The 13,917-nt window shown below is 36.7% G+C and overlaps 1 protein-coding gene across 2 annotated transcripts in view; it reads right to left on the reverse strand.

Moving 5' to 3' along the window:
• Positions 1 to 13,917, reverse strand: part of LOC149078510 (disintegrin and metalloproteinase domain-containing protein 11-like) — a 194,109-nt gene that overhangs the window by 29,260 nt on the left and 150,932 nt on the right. For both annotated transcript variants that reach the window (XM_089240620.1, XM_089240619.1), the window contains 9 exons: positions 12,922 to 13,001; positions 10,966 to 11,035; positions 10,782 to 10,864; positions 9,962 to 10,025; positions 9,754 to 9,814; positions 9,572 to 9,645; positions 8,609 to 8,668; positions 7,798 to 7,869; positions 6,563 to 6,729 (listed from right to left, as the gene is read on the reverse strand). In XM_089240620.1, coding sequence (XP_089096746.1) covers positions 6,563 to 6,729; positions 7,798 to 7,869; positions 8,609 to 8,668; positions 9,572 to 9,645; positions 9,754 to 9,814; positions 9,962 to 10,025; positions 10,782 to 10,864; positions 10,966 to 11,035; positions 12,922 to 13,001 — 731 coding nt within the window. The remainder of the gene's footprint in view (positions 1 to 6,562; positions 6,730 to 7,797; positions 7,870 to 8,608; positions 8,669 to 9,571; positions 9,646 to 9,753; positions 9,815 to 9,961; positions 10,026 to 10,781; positions 10,865 to 10,965; positions 11,036 to 12,921; positions 13,002 to 13,917) is intronic.

Genomic DNA, 13,917 nt, shown 5'->3' on the forward strand with positions numbered 1-13,917 from the left:
CTAAACACCTTGTACGAATAGCATTCAAGGATTGAAATCATCTTGATTTCATGCATACATGTGACAAACTTGCCGTAAGGGTGCTCTTCATTTAATGATGGGTACAGGCAGTGCTCGCAACTTGAAAAAGAACGAACACTTCTGTTTTAGGACATATATATGCCCAACCGATGACCAGCGGGCCAAATGTGGCCTTCGGAGTCATCTCATGTGACCCGCGACCTGAAACTAAATTTTGTAAAAATTAACTAAGTGGTACGCATTTACTGATAACTTAAGTGATCTGTGGTGCCGTTTCACATCACTTGTGACCTGCGGTGCAGTCCCACATCGCTTAAGTGTCCTGCGTCATATTTACAGATCATTAAGTGACCCGAGACATGCCTCAAGAACACTTAAGCGTTTCGTGGTCAGTCCCACATCCCTCAAGTGTCCCACGGCACATTTTTAGATCACTTTAGTGTGACTCTCGACACATACAGATAATTGAGTGACCCGCAACATAGTTCAGGCAACTTTAGCGGCCCATGGTACAGTTCTTCATCACTCAAGTGGCCCCACACTCTCCCAAAGTTTGAGAACTCTTTTTTTTTATTAGCAGATACGCGGAGGAAATGATAGTGCCCACACATTTCCTACGTACGCGCGTGTCCGCTGGAAGGCTAAATTTAATTACCACCGACTCTTTTAAAGTCCGAGAATTTGTGCTCACAAATCTCTCGAACTTTCTCACATGTGTATACAAATTGATCAAAGCGATGTCAAAGTAATAATACAGTCGAATCCCGTTATAACGAACCCCAAGAGACCGCAGAAATCACTTCGTTATAAAGGAATTCCATTATTATTAATTTTTTTTGGATTGTTCCTATGTAAACTTATCTGTAGGATTATAACGGTAGTCGTTAAAACGGGATTTGACTGTATACACAATTTGAAGAGACCGATTTCCGTAGTACTGAGAGCATCCCCCGTAGCTCTCCGTAGTTGACTGCGACCGTCCGTAAAAACTACGAACAATCCGTAGCAGTTGGCAACTGAGCACTGCGTATTATAATTTTTTGCGTGTTTTGAGGATGTGAGAGACGGAACTCAGAGAAACACAAATCACAATAACTAGTGTATCCTAAATATGTCATAGTGGCCTGTGGGTTCCGACTGAAATTGGCAAACAGTGCATACCCCTGAGTCACTTCTTAGCCATCCTGGACTAGTAGTGCGATTTTCGCCATGGTTGTATAATTTATTCTTTTCTAAACTACTAGAGTTCAATGTTACCTATATTGGGTCATTAATCTAGGGGAAAAGAAAGCTTAAGCAGGCAGGAAGTTAATTTAAAAAAAAACAAACAGAAAATCACTTAACAGGGTTGTGACAGAACGCACTGGGGACCACTTAGTGCTCTAACACTACGTCACATGTCACTGAAGGGATATCTAAATGTGTCATGGATCGCTTAAGTGTTCTGGAACTGTGATCCGGGTCATTTAAGTGATCTGAAAATGTGCAAGGGCAGCTTAAATGTTCTGGAATTGTACCATGGGACACTTAAGCGATCTGTAGATGTGCCGTTTAATTCAGTTTTTTTACAAAATTAGGTTTGAGGAGGGCGGGCCGCATCAGATAACCCCCCCCCCGCGGCGCCATATTCAGAGCCGTCTTAAAAGCATCATGGGCCCCCGGGCCAAGTGATTTTTCTGAGGCCCTACCAGACAAATTCTTGAAAATTTCCACCAGATGTCTTTTTTGTGAGGCCCTCTCTTCTCTTAAGGCCCCCGGGCCGTGCGCGGGTGGGCCCATGCCTTAAGACGGCACTGGCCATATTTGATCCGCGGGCCAAGGGCCTTTATCGATTTATCATTGTATGGCTTAGAGTGTGGGTCGCAATGAATTTATTAAAGATAAATTTTGCGTTCATAGCCTTCAAATAACATTGAAATGAGCAGAAATTGATTATAATAACATATAAAGGTATTTTCTTCTGAAATATCAAGTAAAAGAATATTTTTTGCATTAAAAAAATAAATTTTTTGATGCCCCCCCCCCGTGTACGTCTCTGATCCCACCAATATGCGTTAGGAATCAGAGGGGAAGAGCTGATGACGAAATTTTGCTGCCAAGAGGGGAGGGATCAAAAATAGCTAAAAATTTGAATTTGCTTACGTCATACTTGAACGGCCCCTAAGGGACAATTTCAGGTTGTGGTGTCGCAGGGAGTTTTTCTATGATAGGATTGTGAATAAATGGAATAGCTTGCGTCCGGGGATCGTGAATTGTAACACAATTGATACGTTTAAAAAGAAATACTATAGATAGTGGGATACAATGAGAAGCTGTCCATATCTAGATAAGGGGGCAAACATAATATTTCTTATGGGCAGTGCATTATAATATTGTAGTTTATTATTAGTATTCTAAATTAGTATTATTCATTAGTATTATAATTATTATTAGTTTTTTCTTTCGTGATATATGTGATATATGCTTTTATATTGGGTTGCTGTATTTTCATATATTTGACAACCATGTTTTTATGGGCTTTCTTTTCGGCCACCTTGTTGAGCAGTTTACCTGTTATGGCCTTTGTATTAGTATTTGAACAGGACAGTACATGGTTCGTTACCAGCTTAACGCATTGGTCCGCCCGGGTACGGCTCGAGGTCCCAAGTGCAGAAAGGGCCTCATGAAAATGAGATCTGGTCAAATTTTCGGCGGGGGGACAGAAAAAAAAAATCACTTTGACCGAGGGTGACCTGTGATGCTAACATGGACAGTCAAATTTAACTCAGCTAATTTCCCATCAAGTGCGATGAAGAATTCCCAAGTTCCCATTGAAGATGAGTTGTGGGTGATTGAATTTTCAAATTAATGCAAGATTTTTGAATGGTTTTCAGCAGTTAAAAAGGAATAACTAACCACGGGCTTTTTCGTTGGTATATCTCGGATGCCGGGATTCGATTGAGCAAAAATCTGTACTTTAGTGTTTAGAGCAGGTTAGTCTTCTCCATTCGTAATTCTTTCCGGTCGCTGAATTAGTCGTGAGATTATCTCAATCAACTCTCTGCCTCGAAAATGGCGAACTCGATGTGCAAAAAACGAATTATCCGCGACGTCACGGACCTGAAGAAAAATCCGCCTCCTGGAATATTCGTGGAACCGGACGAGAACGACCTGACCAAGGTCCACGCCCTGGTGATAGGACCATGCGATACCAGGTACGAGGGTGGATTCTTCTATTTCATCTTCACCTTCCCGACGAGTTATCCTCTGAAGCCGCCAAAAGTCACGTTTCGGACGACCGACGAAGGCCGTCTGAGAATCAACCCTCACCTCTACAACACAGGCCACGTGTGTCTCAGCATTCTCGGTACGTGGACTGGACCGCAGTGGTTTCCGTCTCAGAACTTGGCCACCGTCCTCCTCTCGATCCAGTCGCTCCTGATGGACGAGGATGATACCCTGGACCACGACCGAATAAGGTTCAACACGATAAGAGTGGCGGTATGCAACATGTTAGAAGGCAAGGCAAGCGACTCGCGCAGCATGCCGAAACTCTTGAGGAACGCCATGGAGAAGTCCTTCCTAGAACGCTACGAATTCTACTTGGATTTGTGCGTTGAGCAGAGCAGAAAGAGTATTTCCCACAACTTGAATCCATTATTGGTGTCCGTCGACGAATACTCATATCTGAGGGACAGACTTCAGAAGATTAAAGCGGAGTTGGACAAGAAATCACTCGATAATGTCCTGGTCTGAGGGTGTCTCGAAAGAGCTATTATACGAACACATCCATCTACATGGCTAACGCCATACTATTTACTCCCCTCAACATACGAAATTGACAATTCAAATTAAAATTTTAATTATAATTTGCTCGAGTTTAATTTTTTGTCTTCAAAAATTTTGGTTTCCAGCTTTGTATAGTCAAATGAAATTCATTCCCTTCAATCTGGGAAATAATTAACGCAATTTCCTTTAGGAAATATATACATTTGACATACATTTCCTCTCAAATCCAGAGCCACATTTAGTTGGGTGTGTGAAAGGTGCGGTCTCCCCGAGCCCCGCATTTACGGCAACAATAATCTCTTTCATAAATTCTGAATTATCATCAATTCTGGAATTCTTAACTTTCATCGTTTTTAGAAATTTGAATTTTCATTGATTCTGAAAGTACTTTCATATATTCTGAATTTTCATTGTATCTCGCATCTATTCTAAATTTTCATGACCTTCATTTTCTGAATTTCCGATTTCCCTTTCTCACAGAAGAGAAAAATTCGGACTAAGAGGCCCCCCGCTATCATTTTTGCACCGGGTCTCGCGTCTGATAAGGGTGGCCCTGCTCAAATCAACAACCGCAAAGCGATTATTCGAAAAAGACCAATTGTGATATTTATAGGGTGAAATTTCCCGATTTCAATGTGATATTATGTAATTGTACGTTTCTAAAGCTTTTAGAATTGACGTTATTGTGGTAAAACACCTGTAAGAACGATACTTATGAACTAATGCTTGCTTACTTACTACCCTACTAACCCTAAATGAAATTCTTTAGCTCTATTTCAAATCACTCTTTTTTCTTTCTTTTCAACGATTCAACAGTACTTGACTCTTATTCTATACCAGGGCTGGACAAATCACAAAAATATCTACCTAGGTGCCAGAAAAAAAATTTAGGAGCCTAAAAGTTTTTACCCCGAGAAAAAGGTCCAAAATGATGCTTCTTTTGGCTTTTTAAGGGCATGCTGACCCTCTTTCATGTTGGCAGATATGCTGCTACCGATCTCTTCGTTAAAAAGTGTCACCACAGACAGCAACAGGCCTACAACATACTGATCTTCAATCATTACACTTCGCTCATCGTTCGAAAAATAAATGGCAGATGGCAGCACTATAACAAGCATTACACGGAAACAAACGTCTCGTTGAACGCGACACAACATGTACCAATGCGTTAGAAGTTGCGCAGAGGAATGTGGACGAGGTACATGTACGGTTTAGTAGTAGTAGTAGATATCCTGCTACGAATTCCAAACAGTTTGTGATGCTCTCAGCCAGCAATTTAGTAACTACAGAAAGGAAATTGTAGGCAATACCATTTTTTTAGCCCCTACAGCGATAGGGTGCCTGGGATTTATCCAGCCAAATTTATCAATCAAACTAGAATTACCAACAAGTATCTGCCTTTGAGGAATTCCAGAGCAAATCCGGCAACACGACTTCTATGAAAGATGTTTGCTTAGTCAGTACATATTATGTAGTTTAGATCAGCGCTTCTCAACCGGTGCACTTCCCAGGGGCTCCGCGGCCACTCGAGAATAATAAAATAAATCAATAAATTTGATAAACGAACAAAAAAAGAGGCCTAAAGGGTACCGCCATATAAATACTGTAATATAATAAAAAGGGCTCCTCGAGTTAAACAGGGCTCCGTCAGTCAGAAAAGGTTGAGAACCGCTGGTTTAGATTATTGGGAAGAGCTCAATGCATGGGAACCCTGGCGAACTTCGATCTTGGCGCCTTGTCCACCACAACTATGTTCGAAGCAGGAGTAGGTAAATGAGGAAAAATAGAGGAGGAACTGGGGGTTTTTTTTTAACTAAACAGGGTGTCCCTCAACTCATGGGTCAAATTTCAAGGGAAGGTAAAATACACATGAAGAAGCATTTTTTTGTACAGCAATGTGGGGTCGAAAGAAAAAGTGCAGGCGGAAAAACACGAAATGCTGAGAAAATGAAAAAGCTTTTCATTTGCATTAATAATTACAGTAAGTGCTCAAATGTGCTACCAACATCGATAAAGGCCTGGTAGCATTTAATTGTACCAAGCCATTCTTAGCAAGACTTAAAGTTTAAAGTTTGGTCCATGAGTTTAGGAACACCCTGCACAATTCAATGTCCCAATTGCTTTTTTATGATTGCAAAAATCATACGAAGTTGCTTGTCATGGATGTAATAATTGTATATATTATTGTAGTTTTAATAGTTGCACTCATTTCTTTTTTTTGTAGTAGGCAACAGGTGCTTAAGCCAGTGATTCTTAAATTTTTGGCACTTGTGGCTCCCTTACCAAATTCCATCTGCGGCTTCCCAGAATAGTAGCGTTAATATTTTTCCATGTAAAAGAACTACTTCAAAGCATACATAGGCGCACGAATCAATATCTCCAGCTCACCACGACGTCCCTGACAAAAGTTGGCGACGCTCCTAGGAGCCATGATGCACACTTTGAGAAACACTAGTTTAAGCGCTTAATGGCACATTTTTAGATCACTTAAGTGCGGATAACTTGAAAATTTTTCTCGGATAACTTGAGTGACCAGCGGTGAATGCTTGAATCACTTGAGTGACCAGCGGTGAATGCTCGAATCACTTGAGTGACCCGCGGCATATTTACAGAGCACTTATGTGACCCAGAGCATATTTACATATCATCGCGGCACAGTTCCAGATCACTTAATTAAATGACCCGCGACTAGAGTTTTCGAATCACTAAAGTGGCCCGCACTGTCCAAAGGTTGGTCACCAACATAAAAATTATGGTGATTAATAATACTCACGTTAACAAATGTGCAGCATCTTTTGCTACTTTGTACAGTTTCCAAGAGGCATACTCTTTAAAATTGAGCAGTGTCCTCCTGACGTCAGTATTAAGCTCCATCTGGTCACCATAAGCCCATGTTTCAACATAAACCACTGAAACTCGAGTATTCACAGTACGAAAATACTGGAAAATCAAAATAAAAATATAATTTTAGTCTTATATTGATAAGATTAAAGAAGAAAATGAATTTCTTTTTTGCACTGAATTTATTTTTGTCATTGCCTTTAAAAAAAATTCAGAATAGTGAAAAATGTAGGGAAAAATAACCTGAATTAATCTCTTTATGAAATAGACTGATTGGAAAGGATAGGAAATTAGATCATTCAAAACATTAAGTTCGTAGTTAAACTATTATGATATATTTGAAATGAAATATCTATAATGATGAGAATTATATTGAGTTCATTGAAAAGTATGATCCGCAAAATATTCATAAGAGTTGAATGCTTTACTGCAACGAGGCTTTTCGAGAATAGACGTCATAATCATAATCGACTTCACGCTGAGGGACAAACACTGGATGATTCCCATAGAGATCAATGTTAAAATTGCCGATTTTAGCGTAGAATTGCAGAAATTTAGTGGGGTTTTCCGCTACATCAATGATTTTAAAAATTTAATTGAATTTTTGATTTTCGAAACATTGAATTCGCTTAAGAGATACGAAGCCCAGAAAATTAAATATAAAATAATGATCCAGATCCGCTTTTGAGGAGGATATCCATGCAATAACATTGATTTCAACTCTTTATTTATATCTTCTCAAGCGGTAAAACGAGGGAATTAATGTCTCCGTATTGTCTTATAATATCCAATTGCATCAAACCATATAGTTTAGGATGTTTTGAAATTAATTATGGGCCCATATAAATTACATTGAAGAAACTCCGCAGCTTTAATCAAGTATTTTTTGGAGCAAAAACAGGCAGATCGATAACATGATGAACTTAAAAAGAATTTCGAAATATCTAGCTCCCATTAAAAAAAAAAAGATTAATTTCTATGTTTCTTTAATTTAGATTTGTTTCTTTCATGATTCGCACAGGAAGTCGCCATATTGGTTACTTTGTATGTCCCTTAAGAAAGAGGGAAATATCACGTGATTCAAAAAGCCTCATAGAATTTAATTTAAGCATCTCTTATTTTTATTTTTGCTCCAAGAAAAATTCGAATAACATAAAATTTTCTTACCATGTCAACACAATTGATTATTTGGATGGCATCGCTTACAACTTCGTTTCTACTAGTATTTCGATTATCAAACTAAAAAGAAAAATATTATACACAGGCCCAATAGATATAATTATAATTAATAAAAGCGGCAAGAAGATAGATTACAAAAGATAGCAAATAAATACAGAAGAGAAAAAATTAAACAATTTTTTTAAATGAAAATGAGATATTTGAGTATAAAATTTCTGTTTCACGTGTTTTTTTTTAAAAATTAGATAAAATGATCACGGATAGATAAAAAAGAAACTGAAATGCACTCAAAATGTGTGATGAGAACAATTGCACATGTTTCAGAATTATGGAATTATGTGAAGCTCCTTCTTCACATGAGCAAGGAGACAAAGTTGAAAAACATATATTTTTTTGTCCTTTTCTGACTTTTTATATGTTTTCATTGCTACTGGAGAAGGTAGCTAGCTAAAAATTTGTCTATAGCTGTCGTTCTCACCACACATTTCGGGCATATCTACATTGTGTTTCCTCATTGAAAAAGTAATGCAGTGAAGCCTCTGTGGACCAAGAAAAAAATTTTTTTGTAGAGGGATTATCGTTATATTGAGAGGCAGCAGTTTGACATTAGAGTATAGACATTTCCAAACAAGACGAACAATATCGTTGTAGAGGGATTCATCGTTATATCAACTATCGTTGTGATGAAGTTTCATGATTATTTTATAAATAGCATTCTCAAATTACAGTAATATAATAATAATTTAGAATGAGTTATGATTCAAGCGTATATGCGATGTATAATTGTAATGGCACTCACCATGGCTTGATCAAGAACTAAAGCCAGTTCTATAAATTTGTTAACCTCTCTAACATCCCTCTGTCAATTGAAACAATAAGAATTATAAATATGCCGGAAATTCTTGCGTATGAAATCACAATTATATTCTCAAGAAACATAGATTTGATAAATTTCAATGTCGAAATTATTTCCGTAAATAAATCAGTAAATATTGTAGATCAGTAGATAAAAAATGCTGCAATTTATCATATTAGGAAAAATAATTAATGAAAATCAACCTTAACGTCACGAAGACGAAAAACTCAATTTTATTTCAATAGATCAGCGGTTTTCAATCAGTGCTCCGCGGAGCCCTTGGGGCACTGTGTGCACTTCCCACGGGCTCCGCGGCCACTTACGGGAAATGAACATCAGTAAATACGATGAATGAATTGAAAAAAGAGGCCTAGAGGAGCCGTCATAAAATTTATGTTCTAAAAATGGATCAGCATATCAAAAAAAGTTGAGAGCCGCTGCCATATAGATTGTAACGCACTATTTTTTTTATTCTTTGTGCTTATTTTGCTAATAAATATATAAATACTTGGACTTTTTTTTCCATCTTATCAGAGCAAAATATACAAAAAAAAGTTTGAGACTTTCTCAATTTTAAACTTATTTTATTCTAAATTTTATTTTTGTTTGCTAAATCATCAAGATACATTTTTTTTTAAAGTATTTCACGCAAGAAGGCACTTTGAAAAACTATATCATAGTGATTTAGCAAAAAAAATTCGACGTTAGCAATTGAGTTCCACATGAGTAGTTTTCACATGAATAACATGAGAGAAATGCTTAAAAATGCAGAAAAAATGTCAGACATTCGAGAAATTTTCTTTTTATATTTTAATTTTTTTTTAAATACTTATGATTTGATTCTAGTTCTAATTTGATGATTAGTTGACATGAAAAGTATATTTGCGTACAATTAAGACTACTTACTTTGTATCGCGTAGTTGTTGTTGTAGGCCGCATTCTAAACCTTTTGAATCCCCACTCATGCATCCCAGTGTTCCCTGTAACAAAAATTAAATCCACAAATCATGCAAATTATTTTCAAAAAAAAGTTCAAGCTCAGAGTCTTGAAAGGTTGCATTAATCAATTGATATTCATTCATCCTTACCACACGTATGTTTTTCTTTTGATTCTGAAAAATCTCGATAAATAACATGAGGATGTCTTTTCTGTAGAAGATATAAGTACAAAAAAAAATCAATACAAACATTACTTAGTACAAATAAATAAAAAATACTGCAAATATGCTATATTTTCCACATGTATATAAATGAAAGAAATAATCATAGATACATTACGTTAAATTATATACTCACAGACAAATCCCCACCATGAAATGGATGGATAACAAAAGTATCATTGTTTACATGAATAATGCCACTGGAAACAAGAGAAATAAATAATAATGAATAAAATGTTTTACTATAATATTTTGAAGCCATTCTTTCGAAAATATATCACATAATATTTTATACGTAACTGGATAAAAAATATCACGGAAATACATTTTCTGATAACATTTGACACCATTTTTTTTATGATATATAATGTCATATTTTATACATAACATGATAAAATATCATGGAAATATATTTTCCGTTAACATTCGAGGTCATCTTTTACTTTAATATCATCATACGTTGCTCATTAAAATTTTTCAAGAGTGTCTGCTATATTGAAACTATATGACTTTTCATGAAAAAGTTTTCTTTCTTAAATATTATTGAACGTTAGTATTATATATATTTGAATATGAATATCAAATATTATTAGATATAAATAACTTCTATCTTAGAGAAATTTAACAAATGGTCGAATACCATTCAGAAAAAACACAAAAATATAAAAATAAAGTTAAATTATAGTGCCCATATGGCTACTATACAAAAATAACATGAAAATTACAATTAAAGTGGAAAATGAAAATTTAAAAAATGAACATTGAAGATAGAAATATAGTTATATCTTATATACTTTTATCTTTCTCAAATATTATTATATATCACTATCTCTTTAAACATTAGGGATATATTCAGAAAAATAATGAAAATATCTAAATTGCTATAAACGTTTGATAAATCGCTAATGAAGGTTTTGATAAGTGTGGGATTTCGAAAAACATTATATAACTCGTACCTGACCCCATTGCATGTGCGAAAGGCTGCAAGTGCTCCCGGATAATCTCTTGAAGTTCCATGATAGTAACAGTGCTCTATTTCCTGAGAGTACAGAATCAAAAGAACAATATTATTCGTCCACAGAAATACAATGGCAAGTCGAAATTTAATAGTTATAACGGATAATATTTTTGCGTTAATACCTGAGTTGATATTTGTTGCGCCCCTTCAGGAAGAAAGTGTTTTTGAATCAGATTAGGTGCGAGAAGATGCCTAAAAAAATAGAGAAATTAATAACTTAGAAACACACTTTGAGCATAAACTGTAAAAAGAGAAGCACAAATGTAGCTTGAAAAATCAACAAGATTAACGTTATGTGTTACATAATATACAGGGTGTCCTTTAAGTCCTACTTCAGCCTTTATCTCATTAACCGTTCGTTGTAGTTATAGTTCTAAAAATGCTCAAATTGTCGAAAAATCACACTGTACCAGTTACGACAGTGGAAATACAGTGTGTCATAAAATAAAAAAGTCTAAATTTTTATACATATACACCTCAAAAACCAAATTAAAAAGTTTTTGCCCTGTCTCTCCTCAGGCCAATAAATAAATAAACGCCGTTTTCAAGCGCACTATTCACTGATATATTTGAATTCAAAAATCGGAAAAAAGTTGGGAAAGAACAGCATAAACTAATGAACAACGCTTCTTCATCTATGCTCTTCTTCGCAATTTTTCTCAGATTTTTGAATTCAAATATCTCAGCGAATACTGCCCTTAGCAACACAGAACTTTTTTTGATAGCCTCAGGGAAAACAGGGCACCATCTTTCGATCTCGAAGTTGGAGGACGTGGGTAAGGGGGAGGGACATGTAAAAATTTAGATTTTTTTTAATTTTATGATACGCTGCTTTTTTACTCTTGAAACTGGTACAGAGTGATTCCTCAACATATTTCGAGCATTTTTTCAAACTAAAACCATACCTTCACGACGAATAGTTGATGAGATATAGGCCGAAGTAGGACTTACACGGCACTCTGTATGTCACTGTTTAAAACTGCATAAATGAAATTATTTCTATAATTACAATAATTATAAATTAATAAGTTATTAAAGCATCGTAACAAATATATAAGGTATGAGAAATTTTTGAGATAATAATTAATCTCACAAAAAATATAGATGGTTTCTAGAGCAGAAGTTTTCAACCCGGGATGGTGCCCTTGCCGTCCTGGAATATTCTAACGTTGGGAGAGGGAATAAACGTGAAAGTCAAATAGAAGAGCTACGACTGGTGGTGAAGGGAGTCACAGAGAGCTTTGAAGAAGCAAAGCTTTTTGAAACGTTGATTTCAAATGCTAGCGAACAAGAAATCGGACACGAGCATCGAGCACTCTGGGTACTTCACCGTGGTGCTCGCGAGCAACGGGTTGAAAAGATGCCCGATTTTACTCTTTCACTACCAATTTTATAACCTGTATGGGACATACATGTATACAGGTGGGAGTGAAAGGATTTAATACGTGAGCCTTTATTTTTTCAGCCAGTACGAGGTCCCAGAACACCAATTCGCGTGGGGGCCCCCCATAATTTTGAGACGCCCCTATTTAGGTAGAAATTCCTAACCCCATGGGATTCTCAAACTTTTTTCACCAGTGGCGCTTCTTTCCCTAATCAATGCTCACCCGCGGCTCCCCAGAATAATGTGACAAAGAATAACTTCGAAAAACTTTCGTCAGTGTCACCACTCAGTGGCGCACGCGCACTGGGGTGCCACGGTGCATAGTTTGAGAACCCTTGCCCTAATTCAAGAGGGAAGCTGAGTGAAATTTAGCATCTATCTCAAGGGGTAAGAGATCAATCTTACTCATTTGTTCAACAAAAGCACATTCAATAAGTAGAAAGCTCCCCCATCCAGGAAAAGGCGCCCCTGGATAATACCGGAGGGTCACGAGAAGAAAATATGGTTCAGAGAGGGTGAGACGTTGGGTTGAAAAGGTGGCCCAGAGCTTTTTGAAATGTTCGAAAAAAAAAAATCCATGGGAAATTAAGAAAGAACTAAATGTAATTGAATCACTGCCTTACACATAAACTAAATTCGCTAATTGGACTTCAATTACAATAGGAAAAATTGATCATCAAAAGTGAATACTAACGTGTTGAGCTCGAGATCAATGCGGAATTTGTAACTAAATGCTTTGATCATCAATGAGGTTTGATGATAATGTTCCCCTGTCTGAAACATTGAAATAAACACAAATAAAAGAAAAATAATTATTTTCATACTTATAAATATTTTGATGTTCACATCATGTAACGCAAGGAAATTTCAAAGAAGAAAATACAATTCGAGAATTTATTAAAATTTTTACCAAAATAAATATACGGGGTCATAGCTAACTCCTGCACAGCAAATCACTGGCGAATCGTTGATACAAATACAAATACAACGCCACAACAGGCAAATTACCCAACCAGGTGGCTGACTTAAGCACATCATGGATCCCCGAGCCATTTTTTGGAGGCCCTACCTACTACTACTACACCACACATGCACTCCGCCCACACCCCCCCCCCCGCGGAACCCCCCAACGAATCGGTACATGCGGGAATGTGCGTGTACGTGTAGTGAAACCTGACGTGAAGTTTTGTTGTTTCTCTGTAAATGCTTGTTATGTGTAGTGCTGCCATCTGCCACTAGTTTTTCTAACTATGAGTGAAGTGTTATGATTGAATGATTTATCGTTGTAGGACTGTTTCTCTCTGTGGCAAGACTTTTTAACGGGGAGATCGGCTCGCATTTGCGCCTTGAAGTTGGGAACCAGGCATACTTCCAGTTAAAAAATGTATCCAGTTAACGTATTAACTTTAGATACATCATTTATATTACCAGGGGCTGTATAATTATTAAAATAAAATAAAAATAACCTATTACAACCTGTCCTCAAAATCCCAATGAAGAAGTTGTATCCCTGACTCTCCTGAGGCTAACAAAATAATATCCCGTTTCTAAGTGAAGCATTCAGTGAGATATTTAAATTTAAAACCGGAAAAAAGTTGGGGGGGGGGGAGGAGGAGGAAACAGCATAAACTACAGACAACGATTCTGTTGTCAGTGATGTTTGAATTCAAATATTTTACATGGATTTTTT

Source organism: Pholcus phalangioides, unplaced genomic scaffold, assembly GCF_987345545.1.
Source record: "Pholcus phalangioides strain wild (caught in Gottingen) unplaced genomic scaffold, Ppha-v1.0 ptg000013l_1, whole genome shotgun sequence".
Lineage (NCBI taxonomy): Eukaryota > Metazoa > Arthropoda > Arachnida > Araneae > Pholcidae > Pholcus > Pholcus phalangioides.